This window comes from Rhinoderma darwinii, chromosome 6, assembly GCF_050947455.1.
Source record: "Rhinoderma darwinii isolate aRhiDar2 chromosome 6, aRhiDar2.hap1, whole genome shotgun sequence".
Taxonomy (NCBI): domain Eukaryota; kingdom Metazoa; phylum Chordata; class Amphibia; order Anura; family Rhinodermatidae; genus Rhinoderma; species Rhinoderma darwinii.
In genome coordinates this window covers 93,618,571-93,643,264 of record NC_134692.1, presented here as the reverse complement: position 1 = coordinate 93,643,264, position 24,694 = coordinate 93,618,571, and the positions used below count along the sequence as shown (strand labels likewise).

Genomic DNA, 24,694 nt, shown 5'->3' with positions numbered 1-24,694 from the left:
CTGTGATTGTGCTCACATGATGTAGTCAGCGCATTTTAGGATGTGTAGGAAGTCGACTAATTATGGTATGTTTCTTTTCCTTTACTTTTAAGCAATGTTCCTTCCCGTTATGATTACTCAGAAGGTTGGTGTACTGTGTTCTCTTCGTGAGTTGTGATGCTTACCCTTCGGTTTGGGCTGTGCCCTATTTGTCATGTTTTTTTTATGATGAGACTACATTTTCTCTGAATGTTTCTGTAAATGTTTGAATTAAAACCAATAAAAATTTTCAATTTGAAAAAAAAGAATAAAAGTTAACATAACTGATATTGCTACATCCGTAAATGTCAGAACTATCTCAATATAGCGTTATTTAACCCGCACGGTGAACGACGTAAAAATAAAATCTAGAAGACATGTAAATAGCTGTTTTTTGGTCACCTTAGCTTTCCAAAAAAAAGGAATAAAATTGATCACAAAGTCGCATATACCCCAAAATGGTATGGGTGAAAACTACAGCTCACCCTGCACAATTTAAGCTATGCTCTCAGAATATGGTGACACAAAACATTTTTTTAAAAATAGTTTTATTTTCTTAAAAGTGGTAAAACATAAAGCATAACATATATATTTGGTATTGCCATAATCATATCAACCAGTAGAATAAGGTGAATATGTAGTTTTTACCGCCTGTAAAAACAAAACCTCCCAAAAGAAATGGTGTAATCGCTGTTTATTGCACATTTCACCCCACAAATATTTTTTTTTCAGATTCCCAGTACATTATTAAGTACAATAAATGGTGCCATGAAAAACTACAACTTGTCCTGCAAAAAACAAAAATGAAAAACTCAAATTGGCCTGGTCTTTAAGTTTAAGGTTAAGGTTAAAATCCATTGGATATTAGGAACATTCAACAAAGCCCCCCCCCCCTGACAAGTTTCGCCGAGATGGCGTCCTCAGGGGTACAATGGGGTAATGGCGGCGGAAACAGTAAGTCTGAGGCTTATAAAACCTTTTTGAACTTCACTAGAGGAGGACCAGTGCGCATGAGCCAATTAGGTAACTTGGTGTATCATCGGTCATTCAGACTCATTTGATAGACGGCGAACTTAGCCTTTATACGAAGCTCCTACAAGCGCCAATTGCTTCTTACATACGGAGCATGCTCATTAGCACCAAAGCACACAGAATCTAAGCATAGGTTGCTGTGGACTGTGCATGTGTCCGTCCTTAGTTAAATTTTTTCTATTCCTAAGACAGTGCATGCTCAAATACTAAGTGCCATCAGATAACACTGCCAGATAACTGCAGAAGAAAGCATGGGAAATATCTATTCTGTTGAATAGAGCCAGGGGCGTAACTAGGAAAGACTGGGCCCCATTGCAAACTTTTGACTGGGGCCCCCCGTCCCCTGGGTGTCACACAACCCCCCCTTGTAGACAGTGCCTTTTTTACAACCCCCCCTGTAGATATCTACAAAGGGGGTTTGTATGGCGTTATCTACAGAGAGGGCTGTATGGCGTTATCTACAGGGGGGGCTGTATGGCGGTCTCTACAGGGGGGCTGTATGGCGTTATCTACAGGGGGCTGTACGGCGTTCTCTACAGGGGGGGGCTGTATGGCGTTCTCTACAGGGGGCTGTATGGCGTTCTCTACAGGGGGGCTGTATGGCATTCTCTACGGGGGGCTGTATGGCGTTCTCTACAGAGGGGGCTGTTCTCTACAGGGGGGCTGTATGGCGTTCCGTACAGGGGGAGGCTGTATGGCGTTCTCTACAGGGGGGGCTGTATGGCGTACCCTACAGGGGGGGCTGTATGGTGTTCCCTGCAGGGGGGGCTGTATGGCGTTCTCTACAGGGGGGCTGTATGGCGTTATCTACAGGGGGGTCTGTATGGCGTTCTCTACAGGGGGGCTGTGTGGCATTATCTACAGGGGGGCTGTATGGTGTTCCCTGCAGGGGGGGATGTATGGCGTTATCTACAGGGGGGTCTGTATGGCGTTCTCTACAGGTGGGGCTGTATGGCGTTATCTACAGGGGGGCTGTATGGCGTTATCTACAGGGGGGGCTGTATGGCGTTATCTACAGAGGGGGCTGTATAGCGCTAACGCCATACAGCCCCCCTTGTAGAGAACGCCATACAGCCCCCCTGTAGAGAACGCCATACAGCCCCTCCCTGTAGGGAACGCCATACAGCCCCCCCTGCAGGGAATGCCATACAGCCCCCCCTGTAGGGAATGCCATACAGCCCCCCCCTGTAGGGAACGCCATACAGCGTCCCCCTTCCCAAAAAAATCTGACCTACAGTGTGTCCTACTAAAAGATATGTATCCCCTATCCACAGGATAGGGGATACATGTGTGATCACTGGCAGCGATAGGGAGAACGGGGGACCGAAAGTCCCCCAAAGTTCTCCATGACTAACCTCTGACTTCCGGCGTCTGCGCAGCTCAATAAAAATGAAAGGAGCGCTGGTCACGCGTGCGCACAAGCGTGACCGGCGCTCCATTCATTTCTACAGAGCTGCCGACACAGACCCCGGAAGTCCGAGGTTTGTGATGGAGAACTTCAGGGGACTTTCGGTCCCCCGTTCTCCCTATCAATGCCAGCGATCACACATGTATCCCCTATCCTGTGGATAGGGGATACATGTATTTTGTTTAATGGCAGAGCGGGGAGATGGCTCCCTGCTCTGCCGTAGTGTTCAGTGGCGTCGCGCTGTAGCAGCCATAGCGGCAGCTAGCGGAGCCTCCGGCCATGGTGGTGGCCCGTGCCGGCGGGCGACACGGGTCCCCTCATGACGCGGGCCCAGTAGCGGCCGCTACGGCGGTAGTTACGCCACTGGATAGAGCATACAGTTATGAAATTACACTTCCTGCAAGCAGAAGCACACGACCTATATACTGAGACTCAAGTGAAATAAGTAACAATTGTTAGCATTAAATAGAGCTGTTGCCTCTCCTATATTAATGATAAATCAAAGTATACATAGGTTGCAGTAATGCATAGACTCTAGTATACAATAAAAAAAATCACAGATAAGGGGTCTAATTATAAAATGGCAGCTACAGAAAAAAATAATAAACACCAAATTGGCTGACCTTATTCAGAATAACAAAAGGAAAAGTTACATGTAATTAGCATAGATTAATGTTTTAGATCTCTCCTCATCTTAATAGATATAGTCACTTGATTATACCATAAGATAAAAATAAGTTTTTTTGGGGGGTTTTTGAATATCACTAGATAATTAATTTATACAACAAAGCAATTACAACATATAGTAATATGCATGTAGCATATGTCATATATTCGTAAAATTTTTAAAAAATATTGATGATTTCAGATGAAGGCAGAAAATGAAAAACTATTCAGCAATTATGGATATGCATTTCAAAGCACATCTGCTCAATTTATACTCAAACTGATACACCACTATCTCTACATGTCAGATTTTTACACAACGGCGACCCCAAAGTCTTGAAAATTTGGAGGATATGTCAGAAGAATTTAGGCCCCAGACAGGGAAATCTTGACAGGAAATTATTTCAAGAAGAGGCCCCTGGAGTCCAAATTGACTTAACGAAGACATTACATTTTCTGCCTTCATCCAAATATATAACATATGCTACATGCACATTACCTGCATTTTGTAAATGCATTTTTTGTAAAAATTAATTAAGCCCCATGCACACGACCGTAAAAACGCCCGTAATTACGGCCCGTAATTATGGGCCCATAGACTTCTATTGGCCACGGGTACCTTACGGGAAGAAAAATATAGAAAATATAGAAAATGTCCAATTTCAAGCCGTAATTACGGCACGGGCAGGCACATAGAAGTTGCTAGGCAATGTCAGGGGATTTCAATATTTGAATAAAGAGAAGCAGTGAAAATGGTGTCTGGGCGATGATGTGACCCTTTTAAGGGGTTTGGACATAATTGTGACATCATTTCCAGCCCCCCTTTTTTTATGGGTCCTTAAATACGGGTAGAATACGGATGACAACGGACTCGTATTTATGGGCACGTGTCCGTAAATACGGGTTAAAAACGTGTAACAAAGGACCCGTATTTACGGCCAGTATTTACGAGAGGGTAAGAATATGGTCGTGTGCATGGGGCCTTATCCAGTGATAATCAAAAAACAAAAGTCTTATTTTTATCTTAGGCTCCATGCACACGACCGTATTTTCATCTATCCCAAAATACTGTCCGTAAACACGGATCCGTAGGCATCCGTATTTCATCCGTATATACGGAAGGGTGTCTGTAAATACGGTCTGTATTGCATCCGTAATGCATCCATATATACGGATCCGTAAAAAAATGGGCAGTATTCGAATGATATCATCGGCATGTTGCTTAGCAACGCTTCTGTAAATACGGACAATATACGGATGCACATCCGTAGCCGTCCGTATTTACGGAAGCTCCCACAGGCTTCTATGACAGAGTCCTTGCCGTAGTTACTGACAAGAATAGGACAGGTTCTAGATTTTTTCAGCACGGACACCAATCAGTAAAAATACTGAAAGGTGTCTGTGGCCAATAGAATTTAGTGGGTCCGTAATTACTGTCCGTAATTACTAAATACAGTCGTGTGCATGGAGCCTTAGGCTGGGTTCACACGACCTATTTTCAGACGTAAACGAGGCGTATTATGCCTCGTTTTACGTCTGAAAATAGGGCTCCAATACGTCGGCAAACATCTGCCCATTAATTTGAATGGATTTGCCGACGTACTGTGCAGACAACCTGTCATTTACACGTCGTCGTTTGACAGCTGTCAAACGACGACGCGTAAAAATACAGGCTCGTCAAAAGAAGTGCAGGACACTTCTTTCAGACGTAATTTGAGCCGTTCTTCATTGAACTCAATGAAGCACAGCTCAAAATTTACGGAGGTCAGAGAAGCCTCGCAAAATGCGAGGAGGAGCAATTACGTCTGAAACGAGGCAGCTGTTTTCTCCTGAAAACAGTCTGTCATTTCAGACGTAAAAGCCTGCTACCGTGTGCACATACCCTTACTGTAATATCAAGTGTATTTATCTATAGAGATGAGGAGAGTTCTAAGACATTAATATATGTTAATTACGTATAACTTTTGTTATTCTGAGCAAGGACAGACAAATTTGGTGTTTTTTAATTTTTTCTGTAGCTACCATTTTATAAGTGGAACCATTTTTCTGTGATTTTTTTATTGTATACTAGAGTCTGTGCATTACTGCAACCTTCCTAAAAGCGATATTGACTCCACGCCTCTTCTCATGGGCATAAGCACCTTAGAAGGTTGAAAAGTGTGGGTTCAGATATTTGGGATGTGATATGGTGGAAGACCTAGCTTCCTGAAGGCAGCTGATGTTGGCGTGACACATTTTGTAGTAGTAAAAGCCCTTTGATTGTATTATTCGGGGAGTTAAAACCCTGTACACTATGGGGAAATAATTTTTAGAATGGGGGGTTCATATCAGGAACCATGGAGAAGCAGTGTCACTCCGAGACTTCCAACGGTGATAGGGAGGAGGAAGGAAGGGAAAATAAGGAAAAAAAAACGAAAAAAAAAACAATATAGAGCAATGCATAAGCAAACAATACAGTACGCCTGGCACGGCAATGTTAGGTTGAGTATTGTGGTGTATACTACACTTGATAGTGTGGGTCACCGGCAGATGGGCACAAAGCTGCAGTAACAAGGTACAAAGTTAAGGCTTTTACTCTGAGGATTTGTATGTTGTGTGTGGGCATAAATTTACAGTGAAAAGTTCAGTATGTGCTATTGTATCAGAGCTTATAGCAGCATTAATATAAGTAATATGGGTGTTCTGACATATAACGTCTGTTGGGGGTAAATCTGGGTGGGAAGAAGCTGTATGGATAAGCGGTAGAGAGAGGGAACGGAGTCGGTCAGTGGGGGGAGGAAGAGAGAAGGGAGTATGGGTGAACAGGGGAGAAGAAAAGATTGGTGGGGGCTAGGAGGGGGGAGTCTTGTCGAAAAGGGAAGCCGAAAACAGTGTACTTATCAGTCATATATAAAAGACAATACATTGGTCTATCAAGAGGGAAGATAGTGGTGACCATGTATGGTAGCCATATAAAACGTGCAGTACATTGGATGTTTGTGAATTGTAGGTGGACAAAAAGCTTTTTGCATAATGTAAAATTGTGAAATACACAGTAAACAAATTTCCCTTTAGCTATGAGCAGGAATCGTAGCCCACTATATAGAAATTGCAAAAACATATTAAAGGACTTATTAATGCATCTCAAGGTACTTGTCATGACCAATTCTAAGTTATTAGTAAAAAAAAAAAAAAAGGTGCTTGAGCCCCAACAGTCAAACAAATGAAGGGAAATGTCTTTAGGTAACTGGAGTACAGGGTGAGAAATGAAAGGAGCAATTAGGGTTACGGGAGTTGTCATTTTATCTTTGGGTGTGAATAAGTCCAACTTGGCTAAGAGGATGTCAGCCAAGAATTTAGGTGGTCTTAGAAAGCAAATAAGCAGGACTAATAGAAGTACTTATCCTTCAAGTAAGACCATCTTGGGAATGGACCGTAGAGCCCTGTCCTCTGGTGATGGTTTGTGGTGGATTACGGAGAGAAACTTTATCCCAGATGGGGCGAAGTCGGGATCCTTCCCAAGAAGATTGGGATTGTTGGCTCGGACGGTCTGTTGACATTGGTAGCAGTTTTAGATTCTCCAATAGTCACTTGAGGTCGTCGGCCAAGTGAGACGAGTAGGATTTAGTGTCCACTGAGAATCAGAGTTCAAAGGGTCGGATGTCGGATTTGGTGTTGCTGGAGGATGGTAAGGTTTCGTGTTGGTGAATGGTGATGGGCGATAGGTCAGCAAAGATTTGGTATTCATGGCCCTGGAATCTCAGGGTATATTTCACCCTAGCCTTTTGCATCAGGGTTTCTTTTGTTGCATAGTAGGTCATTTTAACCACATTGTCGCTGTGTTTACCATCTGCCCACTACGGGCCTAGGGATCTATGGACCCGGTCCATCTCCTGTCTTTTTATGGGAAGGTTTGGCACCAGTTCTTGGAAAAGCGCCATAATAGAGAAGTTTAGGTCCCCGTAAGTTTCAGGTAGGCCTCGGATTCTGTGTTTGCCCCGGCGCGTTCGATTAGTCTTCTATATGCAGCAACGCAGAGTGCAAGTCTGCTCTTAGGAAAAAAAAATTAGCATTGTGTGCAGTTAATACTTCAACAGTGTCATCCATTTTTGTTACCAGGGCGTTAGTCCTAGATCCCAAGTTGTGGATCACCCTGGTTAGATCTTTGGACAGCTTAGTGGCTGTGGCTTGTAGCTCCCTCTGCACCAGAATTTACATTTACAGACCAGGGAAGCATCCCTGGTGGAAATATGCTCCTCCGCTTGAGGTAGCGAGGGATAACCCTAGTTGTGGAGTTCAGGCAAAGCCATCAAGTCATCTTCTGATGCGGCCATCATGGCGAGAGATGCGGCACTTTCTGGCACGTGGCCGGATGCATGTGGTGATTTTTCCTCCTGTGCCGCTTCGTACCATAAGCAATCGAATCAGGGGAGTATCGGAGAGAAAAGATGGAGGGTTGAATAGAGGCAACTCGCCCCAAATATTAACTGAAGGTAGCTGTTGTGCCTAGGTGCTGCGAGGCCACTTCAATGTACGGTCATCTTGGTTAGCTGCTCGCAAGCGCCCTCTAAAGTTTTTATTTTATGTTTTACTAAAATAAAAACAATTTGTTAAAAAAAAAAATATATAATGTTTTGTTTCGATACTTAACTTTTTTATGTTTTCATTGATGGAGCTAAGTTAGTGCTTGTTTTTTTGTGGCACAAGCTGTAGTTTTTATTTGAACCATTGTGGGGTACATGGAAAGTAAATAACTCATCTGTTCCATTAGATCTGACACTGTTGATAGGCTGGTTTGCAACCAATGCTGCAGTAGGGCCCTTTTAGCCACCAATATCATAACTTGTAGTAACGAGGGAGGGTATTCATAATGGAGGGACTCTATATTAATGTCATCCTAATAATGAAAAAGGATCAGATGAGGACTGAGGTCCACATCAAAGGTTTTTAATAAAGGTACTGGCCATTGTCCAGAATACTTGTACCTTATCACATTGCCATAAGACAGGTAATAAATCCATTTTTGGAATACCACACTATGGGCAAGAGGTAGGACGATCTGGCTGTGAGGGTGTCTGAGTTAGTTCAAACACCAAAATCGCTTTGTGCATCATTTCAAGCTGGGATTCCATCCACAATTCTTTTGGAATCAGCCAACAGACCGAGACCCAACCTTTCTTAATTTTATCCATGATATCTGGTTCTTGGAGTTGCTTGGACCAACTTTTAAGAAACGACCTTGTGTCTATACCGAGGACTTCTCTCTTCCTCTCATAATAAAACATCAAAATTGTTGAGCTGTAAGGGGAGGGGCCTATTATACTGTCAAATTTATTTTGCCCCACTTCCTTGGAAACGTCTTTAACTATACGCGAGAGAAAATGCCTAAATTGAGAGTATTGTAAAAAGTTATGACATCCCAGATTGTATTTATCAACTAATTCAGCCAGCGAACACCATCGTGGCTCTGCAGTATGCAGCAAATGGGTGTTACACTGCTGGTGGTGCTCAAGACTGCAATCACATGGGTGAAGCACGCATCAATACTGACAGAAAACTAAAGGCACAAGTAACTCACCAGTGGAACTGAACACCGAAGGCAGTAGTAGATGGAGACGATGCACAAATGGAGTTGATGGCAGATGAATAGCATGCAGACAGATGACAGACGAATAGACAGTGGACAAAAGTTTACAGCACTCACTGACCCTATCTGAATACTATCCCACAGGAGGGTAAGATAACAACTTGGCAGCAGACTAAATGCATAGGAAAAGCAAACAAACTAATGGAACTGCTGATCCCAGGATACACAGCAAGCCACTATACAAAAACTAGAACCCCGAGGGGACCAACAAGTCCCACAGTACAAACAGACAAGGAACAAAGTCTTAAACACGAATCTGGAAAGAGTTAGCACATGCCAGAAACAGTATAACCAGCACCTGAGTAATCCAGGCCTGAAGAATATATATCCAAAGAAAGGTACTCAGCCTTAATCAACCAGGCAAAGCTAAATGATGAACAGATTCAGATCCAAGAAATTACCTAGCAAAGCCCAAACACAGAGATTTCAGAGTCATTGATTAGCAGCAGTCCTTCTGCTAATCGTAATATACCCCCCCCCCCCTTCAAGAAGGGCTAAAAAAAAAAACATTTACCTGTTTATACAAGGGTATAAAATGGACCATTTTGCTGAACCCAAATGGTATCTCTCCCCCCGGATCTGGGCAACTCGACAATAAAGTCCATGCATATGTGTGTCCATGATTTCCTGGGAGTGGACAAAGGATTTAACTGACCAAAGAGTAATTCTCTAGATGTCTTATTGGGAGAACAGATCTCATGTTCCCCAACAAACTTTTTCACATCTCTCCTCATATCTGGCCACCAAACAGATCAAGACAAGGTCTTACACATCTTAGTGATACCTAGATGACCCATCAACTTACTACCATGGTATTCTAAAAGAACAGCAGGTCTAAGGTTACTAAGAACAAACAACTGCTGGGTGGGTTTCTCTGGAGGGGTCTGAGATTGAGCCTGCAAAAATAAATCTGAAATATCCTATGTTAGCCATGTCACAATTTTATCAGGAGGAATAATAAAAGAAGGTACGGTGGTTTCCACAAATTCTTGATACTCAACAGGCAGACCCTGGAGACTGGTCACTGAGATTAAACTTGGAGAACTAAATTATCTCCCTGGACAAAACTTTCCCCACTGCATTACATCTCCTGAAGTCCAATCAAACACTGGATTATGGAGGGACAACCAAGTATACCCCAAATCAATTGGATAGGAATGAGAGCGAACCAATAGAAAATAAATAGTGTCACAGTGGATACCTCCCACTGACAACTTAAGACCAGGATACAGTATTTTACCGATCCTCCAGAAGGACAGGGACAATACCCAACTTTTTGGTCAAATCAAAATCTAGAAAATCCTCTGCAGCACCAGAATCAACCAGGCCTGCATATGCAAAGATATGCCCTCCCATTCAATCTTAGAGGGCAACAACAGAATATTCTTGGGAGAAAAATTAAGTATGCCCAGAATAACCTCACCATTGACTTCTAGGCTCTGACGTTTTCCCAACTTGGGAGGAAACTATTGGGCAAAATGTCCCTCTTTACCGCAATACAAACAAAGACCTAAGCGTCCCCTCCTATCTTTCTCTGCCCTAGAAAACCTCAAGGGACCCAGCTGCATTGGTTCCTCCTCAGCTGTACTAGGACAAGAGACATCAACAAGATGACACAAAGCAGTCTCCCTCTCTGACCTCTCCCTAATACGCCTGTCAATATTGATGGCTAAAGACATGTTATTAAGAGAATCACACGAGGTAAAATTGTACCATAGCATCCTTTACCTGGTCAGAAGGGCCCAAACGATACAGACTACGGAGTGCGACATTATTCCAATCACTAACAGTGACTCACTGTCTAAATCCTACTGACTATACCTCAACTGTCCTGTCTCCCTGTTTCAAAGCCCGATGATAATTAGCCTCTGAATTATCTGTATCTGGGTCATCATAGAGAACCCCCAAACTGACAGGAATTCTTCCACACTTAGTAATGCAAGATCTCCAGGCCTACGGCTAAAAGACCAAGACTATGTATCCCCTTGAAACAGAGTCATAATAATTCCAACTCCCTGAGTTTCTGACCTCGAAAATCTAGGCCTCAAAGAAAAATACAATCTACAACTCTCATAAAAATTTCTAAACTGTGAATGATCATGAGAAAAATGGTTAGGTAAATTTATACGAGGTTCAGGACAAGGCAAAGGAGTAAGATCACCCCCTGCATATTACGAGTAAGTTGTTTCTGAGAAACCAAATGAGCTAGAACATTCTGCATCACAGAACCGAAGGTCTGAATCTAATCAGTCAAACTATGCATAGGATTACGATCAGACATGATACGGCTTCCGGTAAGGCTGGTTATAATGTTACGTCGCTGGTGGTGCTCAAGAATGCAATACCAGAAAGTGCTATCACATGGGTGAAGCACGCGTCAACACTGACAGAAAACTAAAGGCACAAGTAACTCACCAGTGGACAAGCGGAACCGAACACCAAAGGCAGATAACAGACGAATAGACAATGTACAAGAGTTTACAGCTTTCACTGACCCTATCTGAATACCATCCCACAGCAGGGCAAGCCAAGTGTTTGGCAGCAGACTAAACGCATAGGAAAGGCAAACAAACCAGTGGAACTACTGATCCCAGGATACACATCAGCATAGGCGGAAAGAAAAAAAAACAGATTTTTATTTTTCAGCACTGTCCCACGTTAATAAGCGTAGTTGCCTTCACTGGTGCAGTGATGCAAAACTCTTTTGAGATGTTTCCCAAAGGAGTATCCAAATGAAAGTCGTGGAAATGGAAAGTAATAAAAATTCATGCATTTATTCCAATGTCAATACAGCAACGCGTTTCAGGATCGGACCAATCTCTTCGTCAGGCTTAGGTATGTGTTTTGTAAGCCTGTCGAAGAGATCAGTCCGATCTCGTAACGTGTTGCTGTATAGACATTATTACATTGACATTATTTTATGTTAAAAATGGGAAATAGTTTATTTTTTTTAATTTTTAATGTGTGTCTATATATATATATATATATATATATATACATATATATACTGTGTATATATATATATATATATATATATATATATATATATAAATGTATATATACAGGGTGGGCCATTTATATGGATACACCTAAATAAAATGGGAATGGTTGGTGATATTAACTTCCTGTTTGTGGCACATTAGTATATGGGAGGGGGGAAACTTTTCAAGCTGGGTGTTGACCATGGCGGCCATTTTGAAGTCGGCCATTTTGTATCTAACTTTAGTTTTTTCAATGGGAAGAGGGTCATGTGACACATCAAACTTATCGAGAATTTCACAATAAAAACAATGGTGTGCTTGGTTTTAATGTTACTTTATTCTTTCATGAGTTATTTATGGTGCACCACCACATTATGGCTGTCAGGTCCGAGCATTCCTAGATTAACAGTTTCCTGGAAAGTGGATTGGTCGTCGTGGGCCAGTTGAATGGTCCCCTAGGTCTCCCGATCTGACCCCCTTAGACTTTTATCTTTGGGGTCATCTGAAGGCAATTGTCTATGCTGTGAAGCTACGAGATGTGCAGCAACTGAAACTACGGATACTGGAAGCCTGTGCTAGCATTTGTTCTGCGGTGTTGCTATCAGTGTGTGAAGAGTGGGAGAAGGGGGTTGCATTGACAATCCAACACAATGGGCAGCACTTTGAACACATTTTATAAGTGGTCAGAAACTTGTAAATAACTCATGAAAGAATAAAGTAACGTTAAAACCAAGCACACCATTGTTTTTCTTGTGAAATTCTCGATAAGTTTGATGTGTCACATGACCCTCTTCCCATTGAAAAAACTAAAGTTGGATACAAAATGGCCGACTTCAAAATGGCCGTCATGGTCAACACCCAGCTTGAAAAGTTTCCCCCCTCCCATATACTAATGTGCCACAAACAGGGAGTTAATATCACCATCCATTCCCATTAAATTTAGGTGTATCCATTTAAATGGCCCACCCTGTATATATATATATATATATATATATATATATATATATATATATATATATATATATATACACATATATATATATATATATATATATATATACATATACACATATATATATATATATATATATATATATATATATGCACTAGTCCTTCTCAATGAATTAGAATATCATCAAAAAGTCAATTTATTTCAGTAATTCAATTCAAAAAGTGAAACTCATATATTATATAGATTCAATACACACAGAGTAATCTATTTCCAGCATTTTTTTTCTTTTAATGTTGTTGATTATGGCTAACAGTTAATGAAATCCCAAAATTTTGTATCTCAGAAAATTTGAATATTAAATAAGCCCAATGTCCAAAAATGATTTTTAATGCCGAAATGTTGGCCTACTGAATAGTATGTACAGTATATGCACTGAATACTTGGTCAGGGCTCCTTTTGCATAAATTACTGCATCAATGCGACGTGGCATGGAGGGGATCAGCCTGTGGCACTGCTGAGGTGTTATGGAAGCCCAGGTTGCTTTGATATCGGCCTTCATCTCGTCTGCTTTTGTTTGGTCTGGTGTCTCTCATCTTCCTCTTGACAATTCCCCATAGATTCTCTATGGAGTTTATGTCAGGCAAGTGTGTGCTGGCCAATCGAGCACAGTGATACTGTGGTTAATAAACCAGCTATTGGTACTTTTGGCAGTGTGGGCAGGTGCCAAGTCCTGCTGGAAAATGAAATAAGTATCTCCATAAAGCTTGTCAGCAGAGGGAAGCATGAAGTGCTCTAAAATTTCCTGGTAAACGTCTGTGTTGCCTCTGTACTTGATATAACACAGTGGACCAACAAAGCAGATGACATGGCTCACCAAACCATCACTGACTGTGGAAACTTCACACTGGACCGCAAGCAACTTGGATTGAGTGCATCTCCACCCTTCCTCCAGACTCTGGGACCTTGATTTCCAAATGAAATACAAAATTTGCTTTCATCTGAAAACAGGACATTGGACCGCTGAGCAACAGTGTTGGTCCACTGTGTTATATCAAGTCCAGAGTCAACGCAGCCGTCTACCAGGAAATTTTAGAGCACTTCATGCTTCCCTCTGCTGACAAGCTTTATGGAGATGCTGAGTTAATTTTCCAGCAGGACTTGGCACCTTCCCACACTGGCAAAAGTACCAATACCTGGTTTAATAACCACAGTATCACTGTGCTTGATTGGCCAGCAAACTTGACTGACCTAAACCCCATAGAGAATCTATGGGGTATTGTCAAGAGGAAGATGAGAGACACTAGACATAAGAATGCAGACGAGCTGAAGGCCGCTATCAAAGCAACCTGGGCTTCCATAACACCTCAGCAGTGCCACAGGCTGATCGCCTCCATGCCACGCCGCATTTATGCAGTAATTCATGCAAAAGGAGCCCCGACCAAGCATTGAGTGTATATACTGTACATATTTTTCAGTAGGCCAACATTTCGGTATTAAAAATTATTTTTTACATTGGGCTTATATAATATTCAAATTTTCTGAGACACTAAATTTTGCATTTTCATCAACTGTTAGCCATAATCATCAACATTAAAATAAAAAAAATGCTGGAAATAGTTCCGTGTGTGTAACGAATCTATATATAAGTTTCACTTTCTGAATTGAATTACTGAGATAAATTAACCTTTTGATGATATTCTATTTAATTGAGAAGGACTAATATATATATATATATATATATATATATATATATATATATATATACACACGTCTTTTTTGCGGGAAAGGCGTATATGTTGTAAACACAAAACTAAAAAAAAATTTTCATCCAGGACCCAGGTAATGAGTAGTATCAACATAAATCATTATTTGTTGTTATTTTTGTTTTGTTTGTTTTTTAATCAGGAAGGAGCTCTTCATGAAGATATGTCAAGTTATCCTGATGAGGTGTTTGAATCTCCATCAGAGGCAGCTATAAAAGAGGCTGAGCAAAATGCAAACTCTGAAGACACCGTCGAACGAACAGGAAGTGCTTTAGACAAGAGTGAACTAGAAAAAAGTCATTTGATGCTGTAGGTGAAGATCTTAATTTGGAAAAAATATGTGTAAATTATTTAAGCAAATATATATATATATATATATATATATATATATGTATATATATATATATATATATATATATATATATATATACATATATATATATATATATATATATATATATATATATATATATATATATATATATATATATACAAGTCCTTCTCAATGAATTATAATATCATCAAAAAGTTCATTACACACAGAGAGGTCTATTTCCAGCATTTTATTCTTTTAATGTTGATAATTATGGCTAACAGTTAATAAAAACCCAAAATTTAGTCTCTCAGAAAATTTTAATATTAAATAAGCCCAATTTCAAAAATAAATTTTAATTCCTGAAATGTTGGCCTACTGAAAAGTATGTACAGTATATGCACTGAATACTTGGTCGGGGCTCCTTTTGCATGAATTACTGCATCAATGTGGCGTGTCGTGGAGACAATCAGCCTGTGACACTGCTGAGGTGTTATGGAAGCCCAGGTTGCTTTGATAGCGGCCTTTAGCTTGTCTGCATTGTTGGGTCTGGTGTCTCTCATCTTCTTCTTGGCAATACTCTATAGATTCCCTATGGGGTTTAGGTCAGGCGAGTTTGCTGGCCAATCAAGCACAGCGATACTGTGGTTATTAAACCAGGTATTGGTACTTTTGGCAGTGTGGGAAGGTGCCAAGTCCTGCTGGAAAATGAATCGGCATCTCCATAAAGCCTATCAGCAGAGGGAAGCATGAAGTGCGCTAAAATTTCCTGGTAGACGACTGCATTGACTCTGGACTTGATATAACACAGTGGACCAACACCAGCAGATGACATGGCTCCCCAAACCACTGACTGTGGAAACTTCACACTGGACCGCAAGCAACATGGATGAATGCCTCTCCACTCTTCCTCCAGACTCTGGGACCTTGATTTCAAAATGAAATGCAAAATTTATTTTCATCTGAAAACAGGACTTTGGACCACTGAGCAACAGTGTTGGTTTACTGTGTTATATCAAGTCCAGAGTCAACACAAACGCTCTGATAGACCCTGCCCATCCATGTATTACATGGATGACCATTTATTTAAACTGTCGCCATGTAAATATTGCTAAACAGCAAGCACAGAGGATCACCCTGGGTTTCTGAAGGCGGCCCCCTGGCTGGCTTTATTTAAGAAAGGGATTCTCCATGAGAGAGCTGTATCTTGAGCTCATGAGGGGTTTTCTTCTATTAAGCTGTTAAAAATATTATTTAATAGAAATTAGGGTCACCCATTGTCAAGGACTGATGCTATTATCACTGTTATATTAAAGAAAGGTAAAGATCCTATAGAAATTGAGTCATATAGGCCAATTTCACTCCTCAACACGGTTGTAAAAATATATGCTAAAGCATTGGCAATAAGGTTGGCCAAAGTAATCTCATCAATTATACACCCTGATCAAAGTGGGTTTATCCCAGGAAGAAATGTAAATGATAATCTTAGCAGGTTGTTTGGAAATATGCAGCTGGGTGGAGGTGGGGCCCGCTCCATTCTGTCATTGGATGCTACTAAGGCATTCGACAGGGTGGAGTGGGCGTATCTATGGAAAGTGATGGAGAGGTTTGATCTGGGCCAGGAATACATTGATATGGTAAGGAAAATTTATGTTAAACCTAGTGCAAGAGTGAGAATTAATGGTGGATTTACAGCCCCTCTCTATTTGATTCGTGGCACCCGGCAGGGATGCCCCCTCTCTCCGCTGCTGTTTGCTATTTTTATAGAGCCCCTATGAGTACGGCTAAGGAATAAGGAGGACATAGAGGGCTTCGGTTGGGGAGGAAAGGGGGATAAAGTCCTTTTATATGCCGATGATATTTTATTATGTTTAAACAATTCAGAAAAAACTGTTCCTAAGGCTAACACGCAATAGAGGACTTCGGAAGATTGTCTTGATTAAGTATTAATTGGAGCAAATCTATGCTTCTCCCTTTGGACAATTTTGAATTACCATTGAGTAAACTCAAAGTGCTGCAACCAACTCAAAATGTTTAATACTTAGGCATTAAAATTGAATCAGATATGGAGAATTTTATCTCCTTAAATATTATGCCTCTTCTTGCTAAAATACGGTCTAGAATTTCTATATTGGTTAAGATGCCATTATCAAGGGGAGACAGGGTGGCATTGGTTAAAATGATCTTACAACCGCAAATACTCTATGTATTAGCTGCCAACCCGGTCTGGATTAATGAAAAAATATTCAAATTAATAGAAATTATATTAAATTACTTAATTTGGGGTAGGAAGACGATGAGAATAAAGCAAAAATTTCTATTGAGACCAGTGAGAGTGGAATGGCACTGCCCTTTATTTTTGGATACCTTATAGCATCTCAGATTATACCCCTAATTAGATGGCATAAAGTAAGTGCTTTGAGGAGGTTGGTGAAAGAGAAAGAAGATCAAATAAGCAATATATTTACGTTATTGGAGTCGGGGCAACTTAGAGCTGGCATCTATAAGGGCAGGCCGATATGTAAGCTGTTGATGGAGAGCTGGGCAGCAGTAAAAACAATATTAGGGATTAAGGGAGCACTTCAGTGTACACCAGTGTGGTATAATAACAATTTGAAAGAATTGGAGGACATTCAGGATGTAAGGGGGTGGATACAATATTGTATTAAATATATTAAAGGTTTATTTAATAATGGGACACTGATTACTTTTGAGGAACTTAAAATCATTTATTCAATAAGGGAAACTTATCGATATATTCAAATACAGCACGCAGTTAGTAAAACTAGTAATAAAGAAAGATTTGTTGTACAAAGTCACAGTGGGAATGATAGGCTTATGCATAACACTTTGGGTAAAAGGGGTGTTTTTCGTCACCATATAAAATTATAAATGGTGCACTTTCTGGAAGTATGTTGCCCTTAAGCCAAGCAAAATGGGTTGGAGATTTAGGGCCGATCGATAATGATTGGTGGGTGAATTGTTATAGAAATGTCAAAAATGTATCGGTTAATAAATCATCAATTCATACAAATCAATATATTGCATAAGCTGTATTATTTCCCTGCTCTTTTATGTAAATTTGACATTAACAACTGCTCTAATTGTCTTAGATGCCAAACTCCAATGGCTAACTTTATCCATGTTATTTGGACATGCACGTACATTAAAATCTTTTGGGAAAACATTTTTGAGGAAATTGACATTTTTCTAGGGAGAGATATTCCTAAATCCCTGTTCCTAGCAATTCCTAACTATACAAAAGAGATGGAAGAAGGTAAATATAACAAGGGACAAACAGCTGTTACTACCAGACTGTTGCATTTAGGCAGGGTACTTATTGCAATGAAATGGGATGCTGCCTCACCCCCCATAGTCGAGGAGTGGAGGAATCTTATGAGAAAAATATAGAAGTATGAGAAGCTTAAGTACCGTAAAATCTGTCATATTTGGAGGTGGGAGGAGATCTGGGGTACCGAGTGAGGTTTTTGCTTTTTTTCTCCTCTGTTCTTTCTCTCCTTCTTTTCTCATCGATCATCGCGATCCTGATGTTGGGTGGTTGTTGGAGAAGGAGTTTGTTTAGGTAGTCAATGTGATAATCAGTTGAGTAGATATGTATTCCACAGACCATATGCTGTAGAGGGGTTGTTGAAATTATGTATATTAGCATAAACCTTATTGTGACTCTATAATAGGTTAGTGGAAATGGAACCAAACATTTGTTTTGATAGAATTAATAGATGAAAAAGTAGATATTGAGATTGTGCTGAGGACTTTAGTTTTGTTGATGCCCCAACATAAAACTATTTGGAATGGTATAAATTACAAGGACATAGGAGTCTGAGGAATCAATTGATCCCGTTGTTAGAAATGGGTGGATGGGAAGGGGAGAGGGGAGGGATGAGGGGGGAAAGGGAAAATAGGGCCTTTATTGGGTCTTAGGGTTTGGATGGGAGGGTATAAATGTTGTATTTATGCAATATTTTTTCTTGATGTTTACGAATAATTTGTTAAATTGCAATAAAAAATAAAAAATATATTTAAAGAAAAATAATAATTTAACCAGTTCCTCATTTTTTTCTGTTTTATTGGAAAGCGTATTGGTAATCAAAAATCATCAAATTTTACTAGATTTCTAAATAAAAAAATAAGCCTAATTATGTATTGATATATCTCCTATGTCTCTATCACTCCAAGGTTAGGAAAACGTGCTTTTCAGGAAGTGACCACACTTGCAGCAGATATAATTGTGACCATTTTGGTTGTAATCCAACTGTCCCAGAAACAGATATAACTAAAAAATTACTGAATAGGATTCGAAGCGGACAATCTAGGGACCTATAATTACAAGAGAGCCTATAGCCTGCAGGAACTAATCAGCTATTTAGTAAAATACCAACTTCTAACAGTGTGCAGGCACTGTCGTAACTATGAATATAATGCAGCAGATTTACTAAAACGGTTACGTTTTGGACATCGTAAACTTAGACAAGGCAGTCAGAAGATGTTCCAAATTTATCACAGTGATGCATGCTGTATGATAAATTTTGTTCATCTTGCTATACACAGGGGCACATTTAGGGTCAGTTCACACGTTGTGTAATTACTGCAGATTTTCCACAACTGAGTTAGCTCTGGAAAAATCGCACCGGTTTTCTAATCTGCAGCATCAGTTGTATTTGCACAAACGCTGCTTATTTGTTTCAGGTTTTCCCTATTGAATTCAATGGGAAAATAAAACCCGCAACAAATAGCAGATGTTGCGTTTTTTTGTGGTGGAATAGCAGCGATTCTGCAGCAAAAACCGCAGCTCAGAAAAAAAAATCTTATACGTATCCAAAAATCAGAGAGCCGGCCTCCTGGGATGAGGTTGCATCCCATGTGATCGCCGTTGCAGGCAATCGCAGGCTGCAGCGGTCTCCTGGGATGGCCTGCGTGCAGACAAGCTAAATGCTGCAATTTTCCAGAGCGGACATTCCATGCGAAAAACTGCACCACAGTTAGGTGTGTTTTTTCACCCAGAATTCCTTGCGGCGCGCAGGGTGGATATGCTGCGTGCTTTTACTCAGCATATGCGCCCTGTGTGGATATAGCCTTACTATTTAAATTAAGCCAGCATTCTGTTGCATATGTCGTGCACCACATTTATTATCTCTTTGAGACACTTTTGGCGTCTTGGTTTAAAAAGGGATGTGGCCTAAATGATAAGGGAAATGGCTTAAAATGCATCACCATGGTGCAGAAGTCTGGCATAAACTAAGTCAATCAAGAGGTGGAATAAGGTAGACAAAAGTATCTAGTATGTCTAGCAAGATGTGGCAAATTTATCATACAACGTGTGCCACTATGATAAATTTGGTGCACCCTCTGACTGCCTTGTCTAATTTTACGCAGGCAACCACCTCTTGTTTAACTTATTTCTGTCAGTTTTTTCACCACAATTTTGGTGCAATTTTGCGAGACGGCAACCCACTTAGGCCACACCAACTTCCACTAGACCCCCCATTTGTCTAAACCACGCCAACTTGTCGAGCGAGGCACAAAAAGTTTCTGAAACAGTTGATAAATGTGCACGGCATGTGCAATAGAATTTTGGCTCAATTATTAATCAGATTACTTAATCTGCCCCAGTATTTCCATTCTACCACTAGAACAGTTGTTTTGTACTTAGAATCCAAAGTGCTGCAGTCATTTATGCAAGTAAAACAGGTTTCTCCTTTCAAAGAATGTATGATTATGTCATAGCTTACATATAGTATGCATAAAAATTTTCATTTTGTGTGTTTTCAGGCCTTTGGAAAGAGGGTGGCGAAAGATAAAAGATGGACATCTCGTTCGGCCAAAAATCCGACTGTGCCAAGAAGTTGTCAGTATTGGTCCTCAAATTCGAGGACAACGTATAACTATCCCAGTGAAGAAACTCTTTGCAAAAGAAAAAAGACCATATGGGTTGGGAATGGTGGGAAGATTAACAAATAGAACTTATCGAAAAAGAATAGATAGCTATGTAAAAAGGCAAATTGAAGATATGGATGATCACCGGTAAGAGCAATTTAAAGGTAACAGAATAAGCTGCTATGTAGAAATTGGTGTATGCAGTACTGGTAAAAGCCCAACAAATCCTTTGGAGTGTGTTGCATGTGCGGTTTTTGGATTGAGAAAAAATATCTTCTGTTTTAAAATTGCAAGAAAATTATGAATGTGAATTTTAAATATTATTAATCAGGACTAGATTTTCTAATAGGCAAGAGGCCCATACATACAAGCAGCCCTGCTAATAAAAACCTGAATGCTCTAAGCTGTTGTCAGAAGCAGTCAGTCATTCCAGGTGAGCTTTGGCAGAAGAGTAAATTTTAAGCGAGTAATAAATGAGGCATGAACTTGTGGGACAGGAATGTAATATTACTAATAATATGCAATTCAGTTCTGGGCACTAGTTGTTAGAGAGATTGTCCTGGAATTGGGAAAGATTCAAAGAAGACCAAACGTATGTTGAAGCTGTTCCATGTAAAATCCTCTTAAGGCTGGGTTCCCACGAGTCGGATACGCTGCGTAAAAACTGTGCATCCGACCTGGAACCCACAGCACCTTCCGTACTAAAAACTGCACCACATTGTGGTGCGGTTATTCAAACTGAATTTCCGCTGCGGAGTGCAGTGCTGTGGGGAAAAAAAAAGCTGTTCATACTTACCCCCTCTCTCTACTCTGCGCCTATTCCGGTCTCCCTGGATGCGTTGCAGGCCAAGTGACGCTGCAGCCTGTGGTTGGGTGCAGTGGTCACACGGGATGCAAAGTCATCCCAGGAGTCCAGACTGCAGGAAGAAAGTTCTGAGTAAGTATGCTGCTTTTTTTTTCCTGAGTTGTGATTTTTGTGATTCCTCCGCAAAAGTTACAACACTGGCTTTCTGTTGCGGGTTTTGCATCCCCATTGAATTCTATGGGGCAAACCCGCAAAAGAAAATCAACGAAAGCGCAGCATAAAATGACGTGCTGCGGAATTCGGCACCGTAGGCCAATATATTAACATTTTGCAGCGTTTTTTTTCCGAAGCGTGTGCATGGGATTTTCTAAATCTCATCCACGTTGCTGCTACTGTAAATGCTGCGGACTTTCCGCACAGAGTTCCGTTGCGGAAATTCTGCACCGTTTCCGCTATGTGGGAACCTGGCTTAAAAGACAAGGGAACACACGCTCAATCTGGAGAAAAAAGGTTCAAGCCTTCTTTAACCTAAGAGCTGTTAACCCGAAGGCATGACCTAGCAGATGCCTGTCCGTTTTAAATGGACAGTCAGTAATACACTGCAATACAAAAGTATTGCAGTGTATTATAATAGCGATCGGAGAATCGCATATTAAAGTCCCCTAGTGGGACTAGTAAAAAAGTAAAAAAAAAGTTTAATAAAGTTAATAAAAAAAATGAAAAACCCACTTTTTCCCCTTACAAAATGCTTTACTTTTAAAAAACCAAAATAAAGTAAAAAAGTTACGCATATTTGGTATCGCCGCGTCCGTAATGACCCCAACTATAAATCTATTACATTATTTAACCCACACGATGAACGCCGTAAAAAATGAAATTAAAAAACAATGGAATAATTGCTGTTTTCTGTGAATCCTGACTTTAAAAAAATTTGATAAAAAGTGATCCAAAAGTCGCATCTACTCCAAAATAGTACCAATAAAAACTACAAGTCCTTCCCGCAAAAAAGGCCCTCATACAACTGCATCGGCGGAACAATAAAAAAAGTTATGGCTCTTCAAATATGGAGGCACAAAAACAAATAATTTTGAAAATAAAGCGTTTTTACTGTGTAAAAGTAGTAAAACATACAAAAACTATACAAATTTGGTATCGTTGCAATCGTAACAATCCTCTGAATAAAGTTATTGTGTTATTTAACCCCTTAAGGACACAGCCTGTTTTGGCCTTCAGGACACAGCCAATTTTTTCAAATCTGACATGTTTCACTTTATGTGGTAATAACTCCGGAATGCTTTTACCTATCCAAGCGATTCTGAGATTGTTTTCTCGTGACACATTGGACTTTATGTTACTGGCAAAATTTGCTCGATACATTAAGTATTTAATTGTGAAAAACACCAAAATGTAGTGAAAAATTGCAAAAATTAGCATTTTTCTAAATTTATATGTATCAGCTTGTAAGACTGATGGTAATACCACACAAAATTGTTGCTAATTAACATCACCCATATGTCTACTTTAGATTGGCATCGTTTTTTGAACATCCTTTTATTTTTCTATGACATCACAAGGCTTAGAACTTTAGCAGCAATTTCTCACATTTTCAAGAAAATTTCAAAAGGCTATTTTTACAGGGGCCAGTTCAGTTGTGAAGTGGATTTTAGGGCCTTATATATGAGAAACCCTCGATAAGTCACCCCATTTTAAAAACTTCACCCCTCAAAGTATTCAAAACAGCATTTAGAAAGTTTCTTAACCCTTTAGATGTTTCACAGGAATTAAAACAAAGTAGATGTGAAATGTTCAAATTTCTTTTTTTTTTGCAGAAATTCATTTTTCATCTATTTTTTTTGTAACACAGAAAGTTTTACCAGAGAAACGCAACTCAATATCTATTGCCCAGATTCTGCAGTTTTTAGAAATACCCCACATGTGGCCCTAGTGCACTTATTGACTGCAGCACCGGCCTCAGAAGCAAAGGACCACCTAGAGGATTTTGGGGCCTCCTTTTTATTAGAAAATATTTTAGGCTCCATGTCGGGTCTGAAAGGCTCTTGCGGCACCAAAACAGTGGAAATCCCCCAAAAGTGACACCATTTTGGAAACTATACCCCTTGAGGAAATTATCTAGGGGTATAGTGAGCATTTTGAGGCCGCAGGTTTTTTGGAGAAATTATTGGAATTAGGCCGTGAAAATGAAAATCTACATTCTTTCAAAGAAAATGTAGGTTTAGCTAATTTTTTCTAATTTCCACAAGGACTAAAAGGAGAAAATGCACCACTACATTTGTAAAGCAATTTCTCCCGAGTAAAACAATACCCCGCATGTGGTCATAAACGGCTTTTTGGACACACGGCGGAGCTTAGAAGGGAAAGAGCGCCATTTGGCTTTTGGAGCTCAAATTTAGCAGGAATGGTTTGCGGAGACCACGTCGCATTTGCAAAGCCCCTAAGGGACCAAAACAGTGAAAACACCAAAAAAGTGACTCCATTTAGGAAACTACACCCCTTGAAGAATCCATCTAGGGGTGTAGTGAGCATTTTGAACCCACAGGGGTTTCATAGATTTTATTAGAATTGGGCAGTGAAGATAAAAAAAAATCCTTTTTTTCCAATAAGACGTAGCTTTAGCTCAAAATTTTTCATTTTCTCAACAAATAAAGGAATAAAAGAACCCCAACATTTGTAAAGCAACTTCTCTGGAGTACGGCAATACCCCATTTGTGGTTATAAACTGCTGTTTGGGCACACGGCAAGGATCTGAAGAGAAGGAGTGCCATTTGGCTTTTGGAGCACAAATTTTGCTGGATTGGTTTCTTGACACCATGTCACTTTTGCAAAGCTCCTAAGGTGTCAGTACAGTGGAAACTCCCCAAAAGTGATTCCATTCACAAAACTACACCCCTTGAGGAATTCATCTAGGGGTGTAGTGAGCATTTTGACCCCACAGGTGTTTCATAGATTTTATTAGAATTGGGCAGTGAAAATAAAAAAAATCCTTTTTCTTCAATAAGACGTAGTTTTAGCTGAAAATGTTTCATATTCTCAACAAATTAATGTAAAAGAGCACCACAACACTTGTAAAGCAACTTCTCCTGTGTACGGCAATACCACATATGTGGTCATAAACTGCTGTTTAGGCACAGAGTAGGGCACAGAAGGGAAGGAGCGCCATTTGGCTTTTGGAGTACAGATTTTGCTGGATTGGTTTCTGGGCGCTATGTCGCATTTG

General features: G+C 40.2%; 1 protein-coding gene and 1 long non-coding RNA gene across 3 annotated transcripts in view; one reads left to right on the top strand and one right to left on the bottom strand.

Annotated features, from left to right (window-relative positions):
* Positions 1-24,694, bottom strand: part of LOC142655636 (uncharacterized) — a 676,170-nt gene that overhangs the window by 319,692 nt on the left and 331,784 nt on the right. The window lies entirely within an intron of this gene.
* The window catches only part of RHBDF1 (rhomboid 5 homolog 1), a 575,397-nt gene that overhangs the window by 342,265 nt on the left and 208,438 nt on the right, over positions 1-24,694 (top strand). For both annotated transcript variants that reach the window (XM_075830047.1, XM_075830048.1), the window contains 2 exons: positions 14,589-14,755; positions 20,550-20,801. In XM_075830047.1, the coding sequence (XP_075686162.1) occupies positions 14,589-14,755; positions 20,550-20,801 (419 nt within the window). The remainder of the gene's footprint in view (positions 1-14,588; positions 14,756-20,549; positions 20,802-24,694) is intronic.